This window comes from Crocodylus porosus, unplaced genomic scaffold, assembly GCF_001723895.1.
Source record: "Crocodylus porosus isolate Cpor-Errol unplaced genomic scaffold, CroPor_comp1, whole genome shotgun sequence".
NCBI classification, from domain to species: domain Eukaryota; kingdom Metazoa; phylum Chordata; order Crocodylia; family Crocodylidae; genus Crocodylus; species Crocodylus porosus.
The window spans coordinates 441,027-464,718 of NW_017728940.1; the positions used below are offsets into that span (position 1 = coordinate 441,027).

General features: G+C 54.3%; 1 protein-coding gene across 1 annotated transcript in view; it reads right to left on the minus strand.

The window, feature by feature from the left end:
* Nucleotides 1-13,905: 13,905 nt before the first annotated feature.
* Nucleotides 13,906-23,692, minus strand: part of GRIK3 (glutamate ionotropic receptor kainate type subunit 3) — a 74,800-nt gene continuing 65,013 nt past the window's right edge. Inside the window, exons 13-16 of the mRNA XM_019547897.1 lie at nt 17,325-17,547; nt 16,858-17,108; nt 15,067-16,197; nt 13,906-13,982 (exon numbers count right to left, since the gene is read on the minus strand). Coding sequence (XP_019403442.1) covers nt 16,003-16,197; nt 16,858-17,108; nt 17,325-17,547 — 669 coding nt within the window. The 3' untranslated portion in view covers nt 13,906-13,982; nt 15,067-16,002. The remainder of the gene's footprint in view (nt 13,983-15,066; nt 16,198-16,857; nt 17,109-17,324; nt 17,548-23,692) is intronic.

The following is a 23,692-nucleotide window of genomic DNA, read 5'->3' on the forward strand; positions in this document are numbered from 1 at the left end:
AAATTAACAGGATCATTAAATCAGCAAGCGCTAGCAAGCTGAATCCTCGGAAGCTTTGGAAATTTAGGGGGTGATTTTAATTTGCTGAGTGATGTACACTTTTGGTGGAGTTTAAATAATTCCTCTTCTACATTTTTATAGCTGTTTATTTCCACTAAAGGGGTCTAGAATTAAAACAACATAAAAGAAATCAGTTCACCAGAGAAATGCAGCCGTCTCTGGTGTGGCCCATGGCAGAAGCTCGACAGCAACCACCAACGCTGCATCCCGCCGGGGAATTTACCCAGCTGGGCAGCCGCCCACCATCCACCACGCTCCCAACCTTGGGGAAGGGAGGAAGGGTCCTTTCCTGAGCAGACATGATTTAGGGTCCTGATTTTACACCTCATTTGAAAGCCTGCCTTACTTAGCTTGATGCTGGGAGGCTCTAGCCCTGTCGGAAGTAGCCTGATTCAGACATAACACTTCAGCACACTCGTGAGAAGTTTCCTGGACATGACTGGCCCTTAAACGTGCGCTCAAAATGAAGCGTGTCTAGAAGTTTTTTTAATAGGGGTGATCACATGCAAATATTTAAGTGTTTTGCTGAACTACCGTGTTACCTAATTGCTGATTCTGAGGGAAGCGCTCTAAATACAGAATGGGAAAACTAACAGCTTGTGTTTTTAATTGTCTCTTTAATTGATGGTTTGCAATACAAAATAACCATCCCGTTTTCCAGCAGGGGAGGGCCTCCTGGAAGCCACGGTGGGGTTTCCTCTGCATTTTCCTATGCCCTCTTTACAGGGCAGTTGATCTTCCCCCCAAAACAGAACCCACAATTTTCTAGATAACGCTTCAGAGAGGATTCTGAGTTTGTTTTTTACTGATCATTTTCATAAAAATGATTTTTAAGGAAAATCACTACGAGGCTGTCTTCGACCAGGCTGGTTTTTGGCTGCTGCACGCTGGCTGTGGAGATCATTTCATAACAGTTCGACGACCACTTTCACCGTGCACGAAAACCCCAAGCTGGAGCTTTCTGGCAGTCGCAGGGCCGGGTCCCTGTTGTGTGCGTGGTAGTGAGTAACTTCAGCTCTTGCGAACACAAGATGCTCCAGATGCTGCCTGGGCCTGCTACTCTCCGGCCACGCGCACGGCCCCCTGTGCAAGTGTCCTCTGGTCTCTGCTAGCTAGCAGCGCTCGGGGGCGAGCCTCAAGGGAGGTGGGAGAAAAGAACAAATACAACAGGTTTCCAAATCTCAGATTTGTATTTCACAGCCACCACAATAGTCCTTTGGGCCCAGTGGCAATGCTCCTCTTGTGGGTGAAGCTAAAACAGGCGAGGGTGGGAGTGGGCTTCATTCAAGTTGTGTGGAGGGGCCAGAGCCCTTGGAGAAAATCTCCGTTTTGTGCCCGCGTCGGTGGGTGCCAGAGGGCGGCTGCTTCCAGACTGCTCACAAGCCCGGAGAGCCTCTGGTGTGCACCGTAAATCCTGTTGGAAAGACATAAATAAAAGCCCGACAAGCATCCAGCCATCGGGATCCCAGTCAGTTTTGTCTGTGTTGTTTTCATTTGCCTGGATAATCAAATCTGTTGAAATTAGGGGGTTGTCTGGGTAATAACATTTTCTAAAGCTCAGGAACACATGAGAGCTGCGGTGAATACCGATGTAAAAAGAGTGCTATATTGATTGGAATAAACTGGCCCAAGATAGCATCAATTACCCACTCGTGATGGATGTTTGCTTGCTGCCTGCCAGGCTTGGCTTGCATAGCATTAGCCACCATTGCTATCTGTTGTTATTGCTCCAAAAATGTGTACCTTAGCATTTACTAGGTTTTTTAATGGCCTGTGAAGAAGAAAACCCGGCACCGCTGAAGAAACTGGGGGAGCCGGTTCCACACGATTCCTATTGAAATGGGCCATAAATCTTTGCACTGGCTGCCCGTCAAATTGCATATTGATTTCAGGGCTTGCATTCAAAGCCTGAACGTCTGGGGCTAGTCTACTTAACTAATTGTCTCTCTCCTAATGTTCCTCAGCGATTACTGACGTCTGGCTCTGCGGGACATTTAGTTTATCTCCAATGATGGGATCAAGGCAATGCAGTAATGGGTTGCACCAGTAAAATAAGGGCCACGCGCTCCATCTCATTCTTCAAAGGGAGGCTTCGGCTACAGGTTTCTTGCTGCAGACGTAATGCAGGACGAGTGCCCACACCACTCACCGGGGTTGTATCCTGCTGCTGTTCACACTGGCAGAAGAGCTGACTAAATCTATTTGCTTGGATGATGCCAGTGGCAGAGCCGGACTCGTCCCCCACCCAGGCCTCCTGGATCTGCCCAGTGCCCGAACTGCTAGACCGCACTGCCTCCTCGGGTATAAACCCGGGAGTGAAAATCAACCGCGGTTCGAGCACCGCCGGGGCGCAGGGCGGGAAGCATCCACCCCGCAACAACTCGGCTGTGCAGAAAAGCCAGAGGGACGCAGGGACGTTGGTCTGACTCGCTCTGTAAAGAGGTTGGCACGCTCTTTGCTGGCTGCCGCTCTTCTCCCGCTCCCCGGTGCCGGCCAGCCATGGGTCCGAGCCCCCAGACCTGGCACCAGGCCTCCTGCGGCCTCTCGAGCTCTGCAGCCCGCGGCAGGCACCGTCCCGGGGCAGGAGAGGAGTTACGGTTACGGTCCCACGGGCCTGGCGGCTCCCTCTCCCTTTCTGAGAGCTCCGGCAGATCGAACCAAAGTGTTTCAAAGGCATCTGTCATGATTAAAACAAAGTTGCGTTGCCATTTTGCTGCAGTTTCATTATCTTATGCAAATGAGCTGTCTATTCCCTTCTGCCGTGTGGGCCGCACAGAGCCAGAAGCCCCAGCGAGAAAATTCTTGCCAGGCACTCGGTCTCCGGATTATCAATTGCAAATGAAGGACTGTAAATACATCTCTGAGAGCAGCTCACGCCACGCTAATATTCGTGCCCCGAGGTATGGGCTCGGCTGTTCCTGCTCAGTCTGAGCGCTCGAGAGGAGCGGAGAGCCGTTCCCCGAGGGTCTCGCTCCCCCGCGGGGCCCAGGAAGCATCAGAGCATCGGTGGCTGCAAGCTAAGTGCTGCATTTCTGCCCTGGCACCAAGCCCGGTGTGTCGTGGAGCTGATTGTGCAGTTGCAATAGATAATTTGCCTGCAATTTTGTGTGAATTACTGTTGTCTTGTTGCACCGTAAAACGTCACCCCACACACTCAGCTGGGAGTCTCCATCTCCACAATTCACTTTTCTGTGCAAGTTTCATCTTCCTCCAGCTTGTGTGCTTCCGCTCTCCGCCCTGCCCCATATCCGCGCTGGGAGGGACGAGCCTCAGGGTCTGGGACCTCTTTCCAAGGTCCAGTGCTGCACCTCCCAGGCTACTGTCTGGACACCTTAGCAAGCCCAAGACACCAGGAGGGCTCTGCTTTGAAATCAGCATCCACCCTCCACTCTTCTCCTGCCCCAGCCTGCTCCAAAGCAGGATCACTGCTTTCCTACCGAGGGCCAGGCCATGAATCACCCTGCAGCCTGCTTTACAGGGAGGGGAAAGGAGCCTGGGTAATCTGGAACTGGAACTTGAAGCAGAAGCAGGAGGAAAGAAATGTGAAAGCAAGCTCAGGAGCAGCTCTTCCTGCCTCTAATGCCCCAGCCTGGGGCCTTCCTGCTGACACCGCCCTGCAAGAGCAGCAGACGCCTCTCTGCTTCCCCAGACAGCAGCTCGGCCCCTATCAAAAGCTCTGAGCCTAGCCAGGAGCAGCCGTCCCCGCTGGTTTCCCTGGCGGGAGGTGTCTGGCTGAGCCTCAAAGCACCCCGCACTGCTGCTGGACATCCCTGGAGATGCGGCAGCCACGTGGCTGCAGGGATCCCGGGGCCAAGCTCGGCTCTCGGGCTGCAGAGAGCTGGTGGCTGCACGCATCCCGCGCTTGCGTCGCGCCTCTCCCCGCCGTGCGCAGCATGGGGTTGTTTTTCGCCCTTGCCCCCAGGACCCAGTGCTGCAATTCCCTGTAGGAACAGTGCCCTCTGCCCTGCCAGCCAGCTCCTGAGTCTGGGTCCGTGGCTACCGCATGCTCACGATGCAGCCAGGCTTGGACCAAGGTGGATTTTTACCTCCCGTGTTTATAACCAAGGTGGCAGTGTGCTCTAGCAGTTAGGGCACTGAGGCTTGAGCTCTGCCACTGGCTTCCTCTCTAGCCTGGGACCCGACCCTTGCCCGTTTCCTTCCTCCACGTCATCTGCCTCATCGGGATGGACGGCTCTTCTTCCAGTGTGTGCATGCAGTGACAAGCTCAAGGGGGTCCAGGTCTCAGCCGGAGTTTCCAGGCAAATAGAAATAATAACACCATGAAGAAACCAGAAAGAAGAGCCGCTGAGCCATGCACGCTGGTGCAGGGGAGCTGGCACTCTGCTAGAGAGGCAGCGTGTGTGCATCCCGCGCCCTACGGCAAGCGGGACAAACAGGGTCACGGAACAAAACCATTGTGCGAGTGAGCAGCACGCGGCTTCCAGGGGAAATGAGTCTGCAGAAGGCAATGAGGGGAAAAGGGAACATAACGACAATTGGTGCTTGAGGTCCTGGAAGCAGACAGGCCCTGCTTGCAATTGAGTGCAGGGAGTTTTTTGCAACGCTTCCTCTGACCCACGGTCACAGAGACCTTTACTGAGCGACTGCGTGGTGCTGGGAGCCAGCATGACAATGGCAGAGGACAGCTTTAATTCAGCAAGATCACAGGGGCTGTTGAGACAGGAGCGCCTCCGAGCTTGCTCTTTGGACGTTCACCCATTCCTTGCCTGCAGGCCTGGCTGGCCCAGAGCGTTTGACATTGCAGACCAAATACTCAGCGGAGCTGCTCGAGTACAAACAAGACTGAAAACTGATGCCTCTTAGCGGGAATAAAAAAGAACTGAAGCAATGCCTCCTGGTATGAACAAGGTCTCCAGCTCTCCTTCACCTTTCCCAGTCCCAGTAATCTTCAGTGATAACCAGAGAGGGGAAGGGGTGCCAGGGAGGAGCCAGAAGCACATTTTGGGTGTCAATTAGCAACAGCTAAGAGCCACACCTGCCTTTTTCTCCCAGTTATGCAGAAAGGTCCGTGGAGCTGAGCTGAGGTGTCACCAGGGGTGGGGGCACGGGTGCGCCTTGTTCTGCGCGGTGGGTGGTCGCTGGGGTGTGCAAGTGTGATCTCTGATGCTCCTTGAGGTCCTGATGCTACACCAACAGATCGGGAGGATGCTCCTGAAGGGGCACGTCTTTGGAGACGGCGGGCTGGGGTCTGCGCTCCAGGCTCTCTGAACCCCCAGCAAGACACACGGGGCTGACTTGGGAAGGTTTGTTCCTGCCTCGAGCCTTGCTGCCCACTTGCCCAAGGGCACCGACGAGGTGTCAGCGATGCCCAGCCCCAGCCGGAGGCAGCCGCCTCGCTCAGGTCCCTGGGCAGCGCAGAGGAGCCGCGACTCGGTTGTGCTGGCCTCTGCCCTCCTCGTTCTGTTCGGCTTTCAGCGTGTGGTTTAACCTCCCAGGACCTTGATTTCTTCTAGAGCAATGCTAGTTGTCTGCTTTGCCGGGCTCTTGTGAATGTTAATTTGTCTTTGCTCAGCATGCGGAGACCCCGGGTGAAAGATGCTATTTAGATACAAAGCAATTTTTTTTTTTTGCCCAGTGTTGTTAGGAGATGTCCCTGCGAACCAGCGCTTTGAGCTTTTGGTGTCGGAAGGAAAGCAGCTGCCTTGTCCTTTCTCGGCTCGTTCTCTCCCCTCCTTCCCTCCCGGCGAGCCCCTCTGTTCAGCCTCCTTCGTCCACGTGGAGAATTCAGCACAGCCCTGGCATGTCCTGTCCTCCCCGCCCAGGCAGGACATCTGGGTGGCTGAGACACAACTCTGCGCACAAAGTCACTTTGCTAACCCACAGACGCCCTTCCCGGGTGCAGGGAGCCCGCGTGCTCCCAAGTGCTGCCAGAGGAGCTCGTGTTTACTCACTTCCCACGTTCACCTTCCCCCCGAGCACGCGCCACAGCTTCTGTCCTACATGGTGCTAATGCGCTGGCTGCTGCCGAGAAACTCCCATGCAAGCAGCTGAGCACTTACAGGCATGGTGACACCCCGACTGGGGTCACGGGGAGCCCCAGGGGCTCAGCAATACATCAGCCACAAGCAGGCCGCCTTGTTCGTGGCCTGGACCGTGGCACGTCTTGTGGACTTGCTTTGTCTCCCCTTGTAGGATCTTCGCACCCCCCGTTACACATGTATCGTCCATCTGGCAGCCCGGCAATGGCTTGCATGGAGACTAGCATCAGGGATGTATGGAGGGGGCATGTTTCAGCTTCTCTTCATGCCTTTTAGTGGCTGGAGATGAGGTGCAGAGGGTGCATCCACGAGCAAGGGGTCCACAGCCCTGCGCGAAGGTGTAAGGGTGGCTGCCTGGCTCCCCCTCCTCGTCCCTCCTTGCAGTGCTGGTGCCCGATGTCAGTTGCTGTTTCCAGCTGTGAATGGTTTGTGCTGCGAACAGCTGGAGCAGGGCCTCAGAAGAAGGAGGACACAGACATTTCCTCCCCCCTGTTCCCATGTCATTAGCAGCCTGGACCGTGCCCATCTCGGCCACCGCACCGCCATCCCGGAGCTGATGTGAAATCTCCCCCGCCCCGTGCTGAGCCCCAGAGCCTCGGCAGTGGGGTAGGGACGCCGGCTCTTCATCTGCACATCCTTTCCTTCCTCCTGCTTCTTCAGCCTGGCAAGGCCAGGATCTGACATGCCGCCGCACGAGCAATGATCTGCAGAGCCTGTAGCCTTGCTCAGAAACGCTTTTGCAAAGGTGGGTGCCAGCCTGCCCGGACCCCTTTGCTCGGGTATGTGCCAGGAAGGCGGCAGTGCAGGAGATGCCAGCCCCAAGCCTGATGCTCACCGAGTCCTGCCTGTGTCTGGGCAGCGCTTCGGGAGGAGCTAGGAATCGGTCCCTTGTATCTGGCAGAGCAGATCTGCTTAGAAAGACGCCTGCCTCCTGAACCAGCTCATCCTCGAAGTGCCACCGTGCCCTGCCCTCCACCTGGAAACTTGTCCAGGCTGCCCTGCATCTCGCCTGCTCGTCCCGAGCGAGGTGCCTGCGGATGGTTCGCCTCTGCCCCGGCCCAGGTGGTGACTGTGAAAACACAGGGTGTTTTGCTGAGGAAGGAGCTCTGAGCCCATTGCAACGGAGAAAGGGAAGCACCAGGGTGTGCCCTGGGGGACACGCAGGGCTGTCACCCCTGAGACTGCGTGTGAACGGGGCTGGGGACAGGGAAGTGCATCCCTGCCGTTCCTCTCTGTCCTCCTGTCTCATCCTGGGGCAGGACTGGGTGACTGAGGATAACAAATTTCCCCCTTTTTATGACTGAAATCTGTTGTTGGATGAATTATTCATGCGCGGCGTGATTGGCAGCGGGGGGCGGCGGGTTCGCAGTCAGCAGAAGGTGATTTGTTGAATGACAAGGTTAATGGTTCTCCCACGTTGCTGGTGATTAGTGATTGATGGCGACAAGCCTTCGCAGCATGAACGCCGACACAGGTTTGGGAGGCAGGGTCAGACATGTCCCTGGCCCGACCTGAGCAGTCACCTCTTCCTTGATACTCGGTGCACACGAGACTTTAATTACCAAACAGGCTGCTTACCGCTCAGGGTTTTGTAGCAGGAGCCCAGCAGAGACATCAGTAGCTTCTCCCTGCTGCCTGTGTTTTATTTTTTGACATATTTTCTGCATTTTGATCTGAGTTCAGGATAGAAAAGCAAAATCCAGTCCTCTTCTGAAATGCTGTTCTGGGAAGGAGTAGCAAAGGCAATGACTTCCAGGTGCTGGTCAAGAACAGACATGAGGGACCCTTACGTTAATTAATATGGGGCAAAGCTGGATGTAAATCCCAGCGCATAGTCACTGAAAACAGTTGGGGGTTTTTGGTTCAGGCCAGGGGATGAGAGGCTGAATTTTGCCCCCAGAAAGCCAGGATGGAGGAAAATGTTCAGAGTGATACAGGAGCCTAAACCCCTGTGTAGCCGTCGTGTCTCTGTGCACATCAGCCCCAGATGCATAAGGGAGCAAGGTGCCGAGCTCCCACCGCAGTCGCTGGGAGAAGGCCTGGGAGGCTACGGCCAAGAGACTTCCAACGATGGGGTCATCCCTAGGAATCAAAGCCACCGTTAAAAAGCAGGATGCCCGCTCCTGTCGTGTATGTGAATGTAGCCCAGTGCAGGCCATCAGGGCGGTGCTTGTCGCTGGGCAGGGCTCTTCTCTGAGCAATGCCCTCGCAAGAAGCCTCTGCGTCCTGCGGCCCGGACTTTCACCGGTGCCAAGCTTGGTCTGATTGGCACGGGCGGGTGCTCGGCGCACGGCTGCACGAGTCTCTGCACACTGCAAGCCCGGCTGGGACGGGGACTAGAAGTGAGTGCACGTGCACAGAGTGCCTGGCACAGCGGGTTCGCAGCTCACCTGGGGCCTCTGGAACGATGTTTGAACCTCCCACATTGTCCCCTGCCTCCAGGAGCAGGGTTTCCATTCGCGCGTCCCCTCCAAATGGCCCACGTGCGGGTCGGAGAGCAGCCCTTGAATCCGCGCAATGCTAAACTCCCTGCTAGAGCAGAGCCGTAAAGACTCGGAGATAATAAACATTGGCCTTTTGAATCCGTTAAGGTTTTATTAAACTAATAAGATTTTTAATTGCATTTTGACTCGCACCAAAAAGAGAACGAAGGACGTAAACGGATTTTCTAGGTCTTGGAGCCTCCGGGAGTGCGGGAGCCTGTGCAAGCTCAGCTCCAGCCGGGTGGTCGGTGGCTGCCCGGGGAGACATCTTCCATGCAACCTCTCTGCAGAGTGCCAGGGCATAATCCCCTCCCGCGCACAGGACTCCCGGGGGAAGGGTGGGGGCCTTAGGCCATGTGCTCAGTTTGGCTCTTCCTCACTCATCAAACGTGGGCAAATGGGAACCTTTTCTTGATCTTCAGTGAGGTTGGGACCAGGCCTTTGATCCCGGTTCTCCATATTTTGCTCAGAACATAACTCCCATTGACAGATCAAAAGGAGCAGCCCGGGGCCGGGCGGGGGGCTGACTGCTAACTTTTGGGGCATGAGTCGCACATTTTCCTATGCGTTCTAGGAACCCCCCCAAAAGGTCCATTCCTCAAAAAAGGGAACAAAATAGAGCTGTAGTATTAAGAGTTATTTGGCAAATGGCATGCGTGTTATTCCATGGAAAATCTCCAAAGCAAAATGTCCTGATTTTCTTTTTTCTGACGGTCACTTTAAGAAAGGCTGAAAAAACCAAAATGTGGATTTCAGTTTTCCTTCCTTATTTCCTCCTTCTCTTTTTGTGGCACTGGAAAAGGGTATCAGGGGCTTTGCAAAAATTCCCCCCTGCAAAATGGGAATATTCACGTCTTTCTTCCCAGTGGGGGCTGGCGAGGCTTAATGAACAGAGGTCTCTGACTCTCGCTCCAATTTCTAGTCTGGATCCTGGGGAATGGCTGTGGCAGCTGGGTGGAGAAGGCATCACAGAGCAGAAAGGTTTTCAACAAACTTCCAGCCATCGGCTCCACCGAGGGGTCGGGACCACGGCGGTTCGTGTTACTGGAGATGGTCCCTGGGTTGGCTGTCAGCACCGAGCTTTGGCTGCCAGGGCTCTCCCAACACATCGGTGTCCTGCAACAAGCATCTCCCCTCCTCAGCAGGTATTGCGCGAATGGCAAGTGCATTGGCCATGAAACAGCCCTGGCGCTCAGCCCACCAAATCCGGCTAGTGGGAGGGCGCAGGGCACCCCAGAGGCTTTGACCCCGACCCTATGTACACAGCTCGGCCTTGCTCCCCTGCCTGGCTCTGCTCGGCAAGGAGCCTGGATGCGTGCGGTCTCCTGCTCTGTCTCCCTCTGAGAGCTGTGCTAAATTAGGCTCAATTTATCAGTCAAAACATTTCTGTTCTTGTAAAGCTCACACAAAGCCATCCAAGCTGCCTCCACGCAAACAGAGAGCGGCGAGCACAGCACTTGGTTCAGCAGCGACACGCTGCTCTGGGGTCTCTTGGAAAGGCTCCCGACTGGGGGCGCAGAATAACTGACCGGAGCGGCCTGCAGCGCCGTGCCAGCCTGGAGGGCCCCCGATTCAGGGTGCCTTGCAAGAGGAAAGCTCCCCAGCCTGGCTAGTGCGAGGGTTTGCATGGGCCTGCTCCCCGGGGTGGTTTGGGAGCACAGCCGAACGGCTTTGCTTCCCGAGGGCCCTGGGAAATGCAGCAGGGAGCAGAGCAACCCCGAGGCTGCTCTAACCATGCCCCAGGTCCTCTGCAGAGCCCACAAGACAGGTGGCACAAAGGAGCCTAAAGTATTTCCCTTCATCAACCATCACCCCCACCCCAAACGCAGGGAAGAGGCACTGAGCACCAGGTCTCAGAGTCCCCTCATTTGCTCGCTCGCTCGCGTGCACGTGTGTGTGATGGCGTGGCCTGCCATAGGTCCTCTCCCCACCTATTCGGTACCAGTCTGCGGCTCTCCTCGTCTCCCTCACTGTGGCGCCCGCCGCGCGCTCGGATGCACACGGAGAAACCCTCCTGGTTTCCATGGAGCCTGCTGCTCCCTCCTTCGGGGGTAAAACCTTTGTGAGAGATAATATTGGTTTGGTGTTGGTTGATTGCCTGGCTTTGTTTGGGGATGTCTGGATGCTTATCTAGGCAGGTGAGGGAAGCATTAACCGGCTCCGCTGCTCCTTGCCGGATGAACCTCAGGTTTCAGCAAGGGAGAAGCAGCAGCTTTAAAACAAAGAGGGCCACCGTGTCTTTGTTTTCTAGAAATGTTTTTTTTTATTTAAAATTTAAAACCATATTACCTCATACAGCAAACTGTGCACTTTTGATATATCACAGTGTCTTAAAAAGGAAAATAATCAGAATTTTTTCTGTCTCTTTTTTTTTGTTTTTGTTTTTTTGGAAATTGTATTTACATCAGCCTAGAATGATCAGCAAGTAACACAGTTACTATGAAACCAAAATCGTTACAAAATGTTTACAAAAAAACTATATTCATAGAAATTCTGCATGTCCACAAAGGAAAATCCCCTGAATGTTGTGGAGACCGTTTTTGTTGTTGGTTTGTTCTTTATTTTCTTGAGAAATGTCAAAGCAAGGGAGAGATGGTGGAGGGCATCTACAGCAGCGCTCGGGGATCCACCCCATCCCAGCAGGCTTGCTAGCCGCAGCCCAGCGGGTGCTTCCCGGAGCAGGGGAGCTGCGGGGAGTTCAGAGACACGCGTGTGGGTTCGACTCGGTCTCGCACAGCAGGTCGGCACGTCGCACAGGGCTGCTGCCTTTGCAAGGACACCAGTGCTGCAGCCAGAAGGTGCAGGACGCGTGTCTCCAGGTTGATGTCTGCCACCCAGAGACACCGTGGGGCTCAGTCCTGGCTCAGTCTCCTGCCACGATAACCTACCGGAGGACTGGACTCAGTTGCGCACCTTGGAAAGAGGAATACCTTGAATCATAACCTCCCCCCACCTTGTATATCCAGCCTGCTTTCCTAGACCCTAGGCTCGGGGTATACCCAGCTCTCACCCAAAACACAACCCACCCTTGTGTTACTTCGTCAGTCTAAATAGAGGTCAAAATGGAAAGAGCAAATACAGTACAAGATAGCAACTGTGAGCTGAGACAGCAGCATTTTTAGCAAATTAGAAGCCAAAATTTGCTAAATTTAGAAGCCAAAAGCTGCTTTTCCCCTCCCAGAATTTGCAGAGGTGCATTTTAAAAATGGTGGAGGCCTATCTATGGTCTTCAAGAAGCACAATCCTGTGTCACAACATGGCTTGCAAAGTGGCTTTCCTTTGGATTGACATTTCTACGTATCCCAAAGATGCCTGTGAAATCTCTGCTGAGCTCTCAGTTCACTGTCGCTCATCTCCAGTTAGACACTGGTGCGTCCAATTGTGCAGGCAACCTGGCGTGAAGAGCTGATGCACGCCAAGTGTTTGTGCAGCCTGCTGGGCTGGCTTCTGATCCCAGCTACGGCAATGCAAAGGCAGAGTAACTTGAAAGCTATTTCGGCAGGGCTGCTGCAGCACAAAGAAGGTTGGGAGCTGTATTACCGATCCCTAAACTCTGCTGGAAACGGACCAACCTAATGCAGAAAACCAAGCTGCTGCCATTCCCTGAAGTCGGTGGAGCAACATCAGCTTACGCCGAGTACCTGGGCAGGGACATGCCTCGCTCGGGAGGCAGGGGATCTCATCCGTGACTCTGGGGGGCAGCCGGGACAGTCTGAGGAAGCTGCAGTTGCAAACTGCTAAATGCAGTGAGCAGAGCAGGGCCGCACGGCGGGCTGGACAAGGGAGCGCACTGCCTCGGCGCCGCGGCCCACCTCGGTCCCCACCCGGGAGCGTTTGGAGCTGCGGCAGGGGAGAGGAGAGGATGTGATCTCCGCCCTGGCTGCTGTTGCAAACGGGGTTTCCAGGAGGCAGGGGAAAAATGTGATGGCACTCTTACGATAATCTGCATTTCATTTATCAGAGCAGACGTGTGTCTGCAGCATATGCTGGTAACAGCGGTGCACTCTGCTCTTTGTCTTCCTCTCCCTGCAGTGACTGCGAGAAGCCGGCCCCAGGCGTGGGTGGGAACGAGGAGGTGATCCAGGGGAATCCGCTGTCATTAGGCCCGGGACCAGCACCCGTCCTCTCTGCTGTCAGCGCAGGATGGAGGTTTGCCCTGTGCAAAGGAGGTCCCTCTCCATCCAGCACCTTTCTCATGTCAGATTCATCCAGGTGACAGCAAGTGCTTCCTGGGCACTCGCCCATCTCAGCCCCTGGATATTCCTGCCCGCACCCTTTTGCTATCCACCCCGTGTGCTGCCCGGGTCTGCTGCGTGTCCAACACATACCGAAAGGGCTGCTTAGCCATGGTCCTGTTAGCTTTTGTCTCTCATGCACGGTCCAATCTAGGTTTGGCTTTTGGATATTTCCTCTGCTTTCCAAGTTGTTATTTTCACCTGCACGGAGCATTTCCTTGCTGCTGTGTCGCGCGTTTTAATAAACAGGATTTTTAATGTAACACCATAGGTTGGAGGTGTGTGATAGGTGACTATTTCATGGCCAATTTACTGCAGTTGTCGCGTTAGGAGAGAAAAGGTTAATCTGCAGGGATTTCTCTTGCTGGCAACAACCACTGGGGACTCCAGATGGTCACCTGCAAATCTGGAACAGTGGAGAGTGAAACTTCGCCCGCCTCTTGTTGGTGATCAATAAATAGTGGCTGTTACATTTATTCATTTATTCAAAAAAATATTCTGAGTACAATGGAAGCTGCTTTGTCCAGTGTTTTGTTATCTCTCTGGAGCTCTGAGCATTTAAAGAAAGAAGTGGGTACCCAGAAGATTTCAGGCTTTGCTTTTAGCTTCCTTTTGGATTTTGAAATCTGCTGTTTCCTACAGGTTAGAAAGCCCCGAGGAAATGTAAAAAATGCGTGTCAGGGCAGCGGGGCCGTTTGCTCAGAAGTGCAGAGGGAAGTTGCTAGCTTTGGGAAAGGGAGGTGTTTTTTCCTGGCCACCTTCTGCTCTCGATATAGATCTTCCTTTCTCATCGTTTCAGCGAGAGAGACGAAGTTACTGCTGGGATGCAACCTATGTGTGTGGCACCCAGAATCTGAAGTCAGCCGTTTCTTTGAAAGACGAACCGGAGTTGTCTAAACTCAACTCGAGCGAGGCTGGAAATGCGAACGCACGTCCGGGCCTATGGTGGCAAACTAGGAAGGCTGCAGCGTCCTTGCCTGCTGCCGTGAAAGGCAGCTGTCGTCTGCGAGGCTGCATTAGAGCCGCGCGTGGCGTTTTGGGGGCGGACTTGTCTTCTCCGCGCAGGCCCCTGAGCCCAGGCTCCACGGACGCCTCCTTCCATCCCGTCTCGAGGGCAGAAGTGGGATTTCGGAAATTGCCACCTTTCTTATTAGCAGCCGGCTGAGAGGAGCCTGCCACCTTTCCCCTCTCATTTGTAATGGCTTCTACAAAAAAAGAAAAATATGAAAATCACAGTAAATTCTCTGTGTGTGTTTTACCTGGGGGGAAGACAATACAGATTAGCATCTTTCTTTCCAGGCTCCGCTTGTTTTTACCTTCTTTTCATTGCAGGGACAATGAAACCCAAGCCAAAGCAACTTACGTTTTCCAGGGCAAAGCAGCAGCGCTGCTCCTCAGAGTGCATTTGCTGCTTCTGAGCCCAATCTAATCACCACTTTGGAAGCTAAGAAAAGAAAAAAAGGGGAAAAATCCAGGAAAGGGAAAACTATGAAGTATCTTAAACCAGCTACAAACAGCTCCATTCCTCTGGGCTCAGGCAATCTGTCTACAAAGTGCTTTTGAATTTGAGGACAGCAAATTGGGTCAGTTTGGCAGCCAACTTCTGCTGCGTCAGTAAGCCCTGGCTACGGTGGCACCAGCCAGGCGAAGCCCCCCTGCAGAGCCGGCAGCAGGGCTGGAGGGGGCTGCCCGGGGCGCAGGAGGGACCGGGGCTGGTCGGGAGCCAGACTTGACGGCGCGGGCGGCCGTGGGCCCATGCAGCAGACTGCTATCCCGGCACGTTAACCACGCGGGACGTCATCTTCCCCTACTCTGGCATTTAGGTTTTCACCCCAACCTAGTTCAACGAAAGCTGAACGTGTTTTTGGCACTCTTCCCGCAGCCTTGCAGGGAAGTCTCTCTGTCGCCTGCTCTGCTTTCAGAAATGGCCCAGGAGAAGGAAATGCAGCAGTGACCTGCCCGAGGACAAAATCGGGGATTTACCTCCCAAACAGCAGACGGGTCTTTGGCAATTGGGGCTGAAGTCGTGTGGGTTGCACAGCGGGGCGGGCGCTGGAAATCAGGGTGGGCTCATGGGACAGTGTTTTAACCTGTCTTCCCCCCACCCACAATCCAAGGGGCAATGCCGCGTGCGGGGCAGAGCATCGCTGGCCAAGGGGCACGGCCTGCTTGTCTAGAAACCTGGGATGTCCCGGGAATACCCCAAACGAAACGCTCGTTTTGTACCGAACCAGCTGCTCCTCCCCCCCGCCTGATGTGAACACCAACACAAAATGGCCAATTATTCACCGCTGTCTGGTTTGTTGGTGCAAGTGACACTGGCTTCCTGGAAACGGCTCTCGCACTTCCCCTCTCGCTCACGTGGGAGTGTGCGGACTCGCCGGCGCCGTGCGCTCCTTTGCTGCGACCCAGCGGGGAAGGGGCTGGCACCCGGCGCCCACAGCCCCGCCGCGGGCAGCGTGCGGAGACCGGGCACCCGGGAGCGCCGGCTGCTTCCCAGCGGGCGCAGCGCCCGCCACGTCCCTTCCCCCGGGGGCTGCGGATCCAGGCCTCGGGCCCCTTGTTATCTCTGACATATCTCAAGACCCCTTTGGCCTTCTCCCGTCACGCACGCGTGGCCTTCCTGCGCCTGGCCACGCAAAGCCAGCACCGCGCTGAGGTAAAGGGTCGCAGTGAGCGGCGCTGAGAGAAGGGGCGGCTCCGACCGCCGTTTCTTCTTCTTTTCCTCTTCCTGGACATGACGTGTGCTGCGTGTCTGCCTGGAACGGATGCTCCCACGGACGGTCCGTCGTTCCACGCCGGCACGAACAAAAACGGTTCTTTTTTATTGCCATGCTAAAGGAAGCCTTGGGTTTGTGGGGGGGGTCCTCGTTACCCACTGCGGGTCCGTTTGGCTTGATTCTTGCTCGCCTTCGTGCGTGCAGACGTCGGGGTTTGGTCTCCATGAGGCGTGTAGGGCCAAAGCCTTTTCTGAGAAAAGAAAATGAAGCCAAACCCCAGAACTACCCCCCAACCAAAACCAGAGCCCCGCAACACCCCCACTCCGGTTACAGCCCATGCGTTGCAGTTCCCGTCCCTAGTCCGGTGACTGATGGAGTTGTGTCTTAAAGGCCTTGTTCTTGAAACTGAACCAAACCAGGCTTTTTTTTTAATGTACTTGTATCCCTTCTCCCCTCGTCGAGAGGGCGTCCCGTCCCGGCCCGGCCCGGCCCGGCCCCCCGAGCCCTACGGGAACACGGGCGTCAATCCGGTGTTGCACGTCAGGTTGTCCTTGCCCGGTAGCCGCCGGTCGTTGAACGTGTGCATGTTGATCACCGCATCGGTCTTCACCATGACGGGGGGCTGGGGTTTGTGTTTGACCCTCCGCTGGCAGGTGAGCGAGAGCCGGATCTCGTCCGCCATGGCGCTGCAGAAGGAGCGCTGCGGGGAAAGCACAAGCAGTCTCAGCAAAGCGTTCGGGGACACGGGGGCTGCGGCTCCGCGCCTGCCAGGGGCACGCGCCCGGGGCTCGGCCCGTCGGGCTCCAGTGAGCCGTTTCCCGGCTCCCCCTGCCCGCGTTGGCATGTTGCTGCCTGGGCAGAGCTACAGGGCGATCGACAGCGGTGCCAGGGATACCCCTGGGAGCTGGAGCTCGTCTACAGCCCGCCGAGCCCTGGCCTTTGGGACTAATGTGTGCCTGGCTAGCGGCTGGTTTGCTGGTGGTTTTGCTCCTCGTCAGCCTCCCCCGTTCCTGAGGGCGTGCGCCTGATCAATAGGCACCCGTGCTACGATGCAACCTCGCTGGGCACCAAACAGGCCCCGGGGTGGAAGACCCCTGCTCTGCTCTGCTCTGTCATGGGCTGGCCTCCCTGCATGGCCCGCAAGGTTTTGCAGCCTCTTTGGCCCACGGCAGCTGCAACCTGCAGTCCCTGCTGGAGACAAAGCCCTGCGAGACTCGGGGGCACTGGGGCGGGGGTGTCGAGACATCCAGGTCCCATGGACTAGAGAGAGCAGCACTGGGCACGGCCCCCAGCCTCCGTGGACCCACCGGGGTCAGCCAGCACCCCTCCCCCGGGTTAGGGAGAGCACGAAAGCCGATACCTGCTCGCGCTCTGCCGTTTTGCGCAGCTTGTAGAGAAACTCGACCATGGCCACGAAGACGGAGAGCACCAGGCCGGCCGCGAGGACGATGAAAATCCCCCCGATGTTCTGTATCCCCAGGGCACTGGCCTCCTTGTTCTCCTCCTCCGGGCAGCCGTTCCCTCGCCACCACTTCTCTTTCAAGATGTGCAGCTTGTCTTCCTCCTGGAGCTGGAGGATGGCAATGGTGATCTTGTCCCGGTACGGCGAACCTGCGGAAGAACAGGGGAATGGACGGGAGTCGCCGGGGCAGGGAGCGTGCCTCCTTGCAGCAGGGCCGGTCACGCTCCCGTTCGCCGGGCAGACACCGTGGGCTTTGCTGCGCGGAAATACCCGCCTGGGAACCAGGAGCCAAATCCCATCTGTTGCCTGTATGCTAAGTAGCTCCGCTCCCAGGCTGTGTGTACAAATTGCACATTGTCACTCACCCATGGGAGTTCCTACGCCGTAGCCCTTGGAATCAATTAGCCCTCCAATCTGGGTCAGGTTGCAATTCCTTTGTGTGATATATTCAATCGTGGTTGACTCCATTAGCAGGGCATAATCAGCCGTGAGGGTTCTCTGGATGCCTTCCTCATTATTTTTAACGAGGGCGGACGGCTTGCTGCTCATGAAAGCCCACATTTTTTCAAACGTGGAGATCTTGGATTTCTGGAACGACAGCAACGTGCACCCCAAGCCCCACCCGCCCCCCAAAAATGGATTAATCTTTGCTGGTCGGTACACAGAAACATTCAAATTGTGACTGTTGTACTGGGAAATGCACAGTCGCAGCAGAGAACAAAGCCACGCGGGGCTGTGCTCGGGAACGACAGCCGCACTCGGTGAGGACCTGCTATCGGGGAAAGGACGAGGACGGGATTTGAGAGACTGGGTCCCATGGCTGGTACAATCCTAACCACTGCTGACAACACTTTTCACCTTTTAGTAGCATTTTTTCCAGTGGAGGATCTCCAATTTTGTTGTGCTCATCAGTAAGTGTTAGCCAGCGCCAGCCCCACCTCCAATCCGCCCCTGCCAAACGGCAGCGTAGCGCAGTTCCTCGAGGCCTTAGCTCCTTGGATAATAAACCACATGAACTCCTCTCTCCATGTACTGATGTAGCTCTCAGGAGCCCTCGGCCAGGATGGGACCCTCCTCGTGCTTGGTGCTGTACATACGTGGCACAAGAGGACTTCCAGCTCACTACAAATACAAGGTACAGCAATGCATCCAGCTTCATCCGGCCTCGATGCCCTGCAGAAGTTGCTCTTGTGACAGGCTATCAACATGTCTGTTAAATGGCTTGGTTTCCAGCCTGAATTCTGCTTATCTCTGAACATTTCTACCCAATGAGAGAGGAGAGGGGCTGTTTCTGCGAGCATGTTTCTCTTTCCTGCTTTTCGTCCCTCATTATATTTCTGTCCATCACAAGGGAGCCTGTATCCCTTCTGAGATACGTATTACTGTCAGAAAAGCTTAACGCTTCTACACAAACAGATGTGCAGAAACATTAGTGAGGAATCTGCTATATTTTGCAACAGCTAAAAAAAAAAAAAGAAGAAGAAGGATGCTATTCCACTAACAGCAGACATCCTATAAGAAGAAGGATGGCGCATTTTCCAGACTGTCATATTATATGAATTTTTATCTTTATTTGCTCATTCAAAAATCTGTTAGGATGGAAAGGAATGAGGTGTTTTCTTTGCATTAAGTGTTAAACGTGATGCTCAGCGGTTAAGTTCACCGCTTTGAGCTGTCTGTTATACAGGCTGTAACCAAAGGCAGTGACAGCCGGTGCCTTTGTCTGAGAAGGCTGCGTGGAAGTGTGCGCGGGTGGGAACCTCACACACCTGTCTGGCTCCTGTATTGCAGAGGTGAGTGTGCAGGGCATGTTAGCAACAGCTGGAGCAGCACAGGTTTCAACCTACCCATCCAGACCCGCGGGAAAGACTCACTGGCTGCGTCCGAGCAGCTCCTACCACGTGCAGGCGGGTGAGCTTGCTGAGATGACACAGGTTGCAATCACACCGGGGATCACGGGGTGGACGCACCCTTCGTTTCACAGCCAGGCATGCTGTGTGCAGCCACAAGTGTGTGTGGATGTCTGGAGCAGCCATTTCATTCATGATTGATGTAAGCGCACTCAGGGAAGTCCAAGTTCAGCCCTCCATATGGTTGGTGGATGCACTAATTAGCCCACTGCATCAAGCAGCCACCTTGCCAAATGCTGCAGCAGAGCTGGTGAGGGATGGGGAACGGGAGTATCAACACGCGACGGGAGCGACGTGTGCTGGCTCCGCACGCTACAACGTCTGGTATGGATGCCGTCACTCTTCAAACCCCGGCCTACGCGCAACTGAAACGTGCGTCCTGGCTGGCCTGAGGGCCAGCTTGGGAAAGCCGGTGTTTGGCAGTGGCCCAGAGCTCTGGGGTGACTCGCTGGTGAAAAGTTGATGAAAGGACACAAATCTGTGCAGGGATGGGACCTCCGACTGTGAGATCTGCAAGGTGGGACCCTGCAACGTGTGCCAGGAACCAGGCAGCCCTAATGCACCTGTGGCAAGAACAGCAGCATGGCAGTGACAGGGGGTGTTGCAGAGCGGGACCCAGGAGGATAACGCCCACGGGGCTCAGCAATGCAGACTAGGCCAGGCTCCTACTTAGGGCTCAGCACATAGCACCGGCCTGTTAGTATGAGCGACAGGTCTCCTTCCTACCACGCCACTTGTCTGCTAGGATCACTGAATCGTGGGTGACATCTAGCGCGACCTCCTGCTCCAAGCGGGACCGGCCCCAGCCCCTGCCCCAGCTACTTCATCCCGTGGTTGTGCTGCTTCTTGCCAGAGGAAGAGAATGCAGGAAAGTAGCGGAGCAGACTTCAGGCAGCCTCTGCCACACAAGATGGAGTAGATGGGGCAAACGTGTGCACTGTGTCCTTTGCAAAAACACCCAGAGGCTTGTGCCAAACCTTCAGTCCAGGATCTGGGCCAAAGTTGGGCCAGTACAGGAGCTGGGGCAAAACTGCACTCCCCTTCTCCCTCCCTCTGCATGCACGGCTGTCTGGTCAGACGTTGGGTCTGCAGCAGAGCACAGGTCCCACGAGAAGGCAGGACACGACGCGAGCCCGCCGCTCCGTTCCCGACCATCCCGGACCGGGGGATATCGGGGAAAGTAGGTTTTCTTGGAGGAGTCCCCAGCAGAGCTCCCGCGTGGACGATCACGGTCCGATACCCCTCACACCACTGCCGTTGCTCCCCCCAGCCTCGGCCTGGGGGCTCAGAGGAAGATGAGCAAGCTTGCCAGGAGAGGAGAAAGAAGACCCTGGAGAGGGGCATTCAGCAACATCTCCTTAAGAAAAGGGTACAGGGATGTTCGTGGTGGTGCTTCCAGCGGGACTAAGCAAGATGAGGTCCAAGGATTAAAATCCAGCCCTTACTGAAGTGTTCATCCGTGCTGCGTGGTGCCATCCCCCATCTTGCTTCATTGCCCCCCCTCAGGCTGCTTCCCCTTGCACGCTCAGCCCGGGTGTGATCCTGCTGAGGCCAACAGAAACCCACTTGGCCCCGGGGCCCAGGAAGCCGCCACTGGATTTGGCAGTTTTACCCCAGCTCCTGTACTGGCCCAGGGCACTGAACTCGATGTGTTTTGTCTATTGAGCCTCAAAGAGCAGCAGCAAACTCAGCCCTCGGAGGATTATTAAATATCTGCACATTACAATGCATAATTGAAATGAATAACACACTCGCCTCGCTGATAAAGACTTGTTTAACATTTTTACAGCTCACAGCAAAGACCTCGGAGTTCACGAGCACTCCCCTTCTCGCTCCTTCTGCATTGAATGCTGCTTGGATGTTGACACAGAGCTCTTTAACGGCATCCGTGTTCTCCCAGTTTAAAGCACACAGCAAAGTAAACTGGCAAAAAATCAATATGCTGCATTTAGTGAAGCTAATAGGACTTGCATGAGGCATTGTAGCTCTTCAAGCAACTTAAATTACATGCGACAGGCCGCCCTGCTACAGAAAAACCATTTTTTCTCATCTCTCTTCTTAAATTGCTCCCCTTCACTGACTGGAAGAACTTAATTGCATTTTGAAATGATGGGATAATGCTGCGTTTTTTCCCTTAGCTGCTGTGCTACTGCTTCGTGCCCCTCTCAGAAGCCCGCTTGGTGGAGAGGGAAAGGGCATGAGGATGACCTTTTGTCTCCCCGCTCTGGTCTGCAGCATGAAGCATGAGCCGGGGTCAGTGGCAAGCACGTCCTTGTCGTTACAACGCACCTTGATGAGTGCACTTCGTTTTGCAAGAGCTCCTTACAGTGGCTCATTCGTGCCTAATGAACCAACAGAAGCAAGACCCAGGAACCCCGCACGGAGCCACTCAGAAGAGCAAAAGTGGGAACAGCCCCTCAGAGCTGCAGCGTCAAACTCGTTAGCGCAATCCACAGCTGTCCCTCCTGCTCTCTTCACCGCCATGAGTTCAGCCACAATGCCTCTAGAGCCATGGCTCTCAACTGGGGCGCTGCACGGTCCTTTTGGGGGTGTCCTGGGGAGCCGTACAGCATCGGCACTGCTAGCTGTGCAAACACCTACATGTGATGCACAAAATTGCAAATAGGAATCCACAGAGTCAAAACTATCCTGATGTGTTGGGCTCTGAGCTCTTTGCAAGAGAAGAAATACTGCACAACTTCCCGCAATCAGGAAACGAGTGAAAGCCACGGCTGGCGTTTTCCAAAGGGCGCCTTGACTTTAACGATGTTGAGAGCTACTGGATTGCCTTCACCAGGATAAAATGTGTGTTCTTATCTTGTGTTAATGAAGATAAGCAAACTAACATGGGGAACAATCCTAGTGAAGATAAAGCACTTGGACCGTGGGGAGCTCAGCTTCCCTTGACCCTGATAACTTGTGCCCAAGTAGATCTGCTCAAGCATTTCCAACAACCAACTGCCTTGTTTACCCTGGGATTTTATCTTGCATTTGCTACCCAGGCATCACAGCTCATGTATGCTAGGAGCACACTTCTTTTTCTAGTGAAGAAGCACCCATTGTGACTTCGAACGTCATAGCAAGGGTTAGTGGGATAAATAAAGACCCAATTAAAAAAATGACTATTGTCAATGTGAAAAGCTCTTCCATACATTATTAACAGTAAACCCAGAACATAATACAGAGTATATCAGATCTGGTATAAGGTCTTCAGAACTTGTACAAGTTTCCTTTTGTTTTAAGTAGTAATAAATATTGCTATAGTCACCTAACTGGTGGTGATTGTCTGATTGCAAATCTGAGCAAGGAGAGAGGGGGTGGGGAAAGTAAGTGCATGGGTCTATAAGAGATCAGTGCAAATGGTGGGTGGTGTCCCTTACCCCTTTCCCAAGGGGCAGTAGACAAAGGCAGCTAAGCAGTGCTCAGGGAGGTCTGAGACATGGTCTTTATTATTTCTTCTGTATGGCAGGAAATTCCCTATCCTAGAAGGCGACTTCTGTTGGAGCAGACTGCGTGAATAGGGCACTCCCCCATCTTGCAGGGCTGGAGGAATGGAAAAAGTTCAAGATAAAACTGTCATGGGCTCATGCTCTTAATCCTCCTCCTCCCCATCCCCTGAAAGCCTCCAGTCACACTTCAAAGAAGAGCCTCTCTAATGAGGGTGAGATTGCAATTGCATAGGAAGCAAATCCCTTTTACGTTATTGTATCACCCCAGACAGTACATTCATGGGAATCAAAGGCTTCCTCAATGCACACAGCGATCACTTGGTTATTAAATAGGTGGTCACTAAAGAACACCATTAATTGGGCCTGCTTTTGGAGTTAATCAGCTGCCCCATCACCTATTGATCTTAACAGCTAAGTAATGATTTTTAAAAGTTTGATTAGCATTCATCAGCCAGCCTGAAAAACAAACCAAAGCCTTGTTGAGCCATGGTTGGATGCTAAAGCCTCTTTGAGTAGGGAGCTGCTGTTCAATGCGCGCAGGCTGTTTTGGGCAAATGAGTGAACAACGCCTGCCTGCAGCCAGGCTGCCCTGCCCTGCCCTGCCCTGCCCTGCCCTGCCCTGCCCTGCCCTGTCCTGCTGCAGGGCTATGAGGCTTCCCATCCCCTGGAGGGAGCTTGGGGCGCGCTGGACGGGGTCAGCGAAGGGAAACTGCTTGGTTGCTCCCAGGCATGAAGATCTAGAAGCTGGTCCCGGCGGGGAGCTTCGCGTGGTCCAGCATCCCGGCACGCGTGGAGAGGACAGAGGCTACCTCTGAGATGCAGCACACCAGGGCAGGTGCTGACCCACAGCCAATGAACCCCTGGCTGCTCACCCAGGTCGTGACTGCTCACCCGTTCACACTGAGCTCACTGCTGACATCAGCAGCATCGCTCCTCCTCTGACATCACTGCCGCTGACATCAGAGCCCAGCCTGGTGCCGCCGACCTCTCCGTCGCGCTCCAAGTCCACGGCTTTTATGACAACGCTGAACAACAGCCCCACACGACAGAGCAAATGCGCCGGACGCTGCAGATGCCTCTAAATCCAGTCCTTCTAGTCACAGCTCAGAAGCTGCCTCTAATAACCAGTGTTTCAAGACCAGTCACCCAAATATATTAATGGAATAGTTTAGAGGAGCCAATATGAGGCAACTTGCCAAGACATACATGCTTTTTTTTGTCGTGAAATTGGCAAGAAAGTTACTTTCAGGCTTGCGGTTTTCAATTCCAACCCGTACAAAGAAATGAATTGATTTTCACCAACTGAAGATACTTAATCTTGAGAATTTTACATTTCTGTACAAGCAAATACATATAACACAAGCAAGCAAAGCA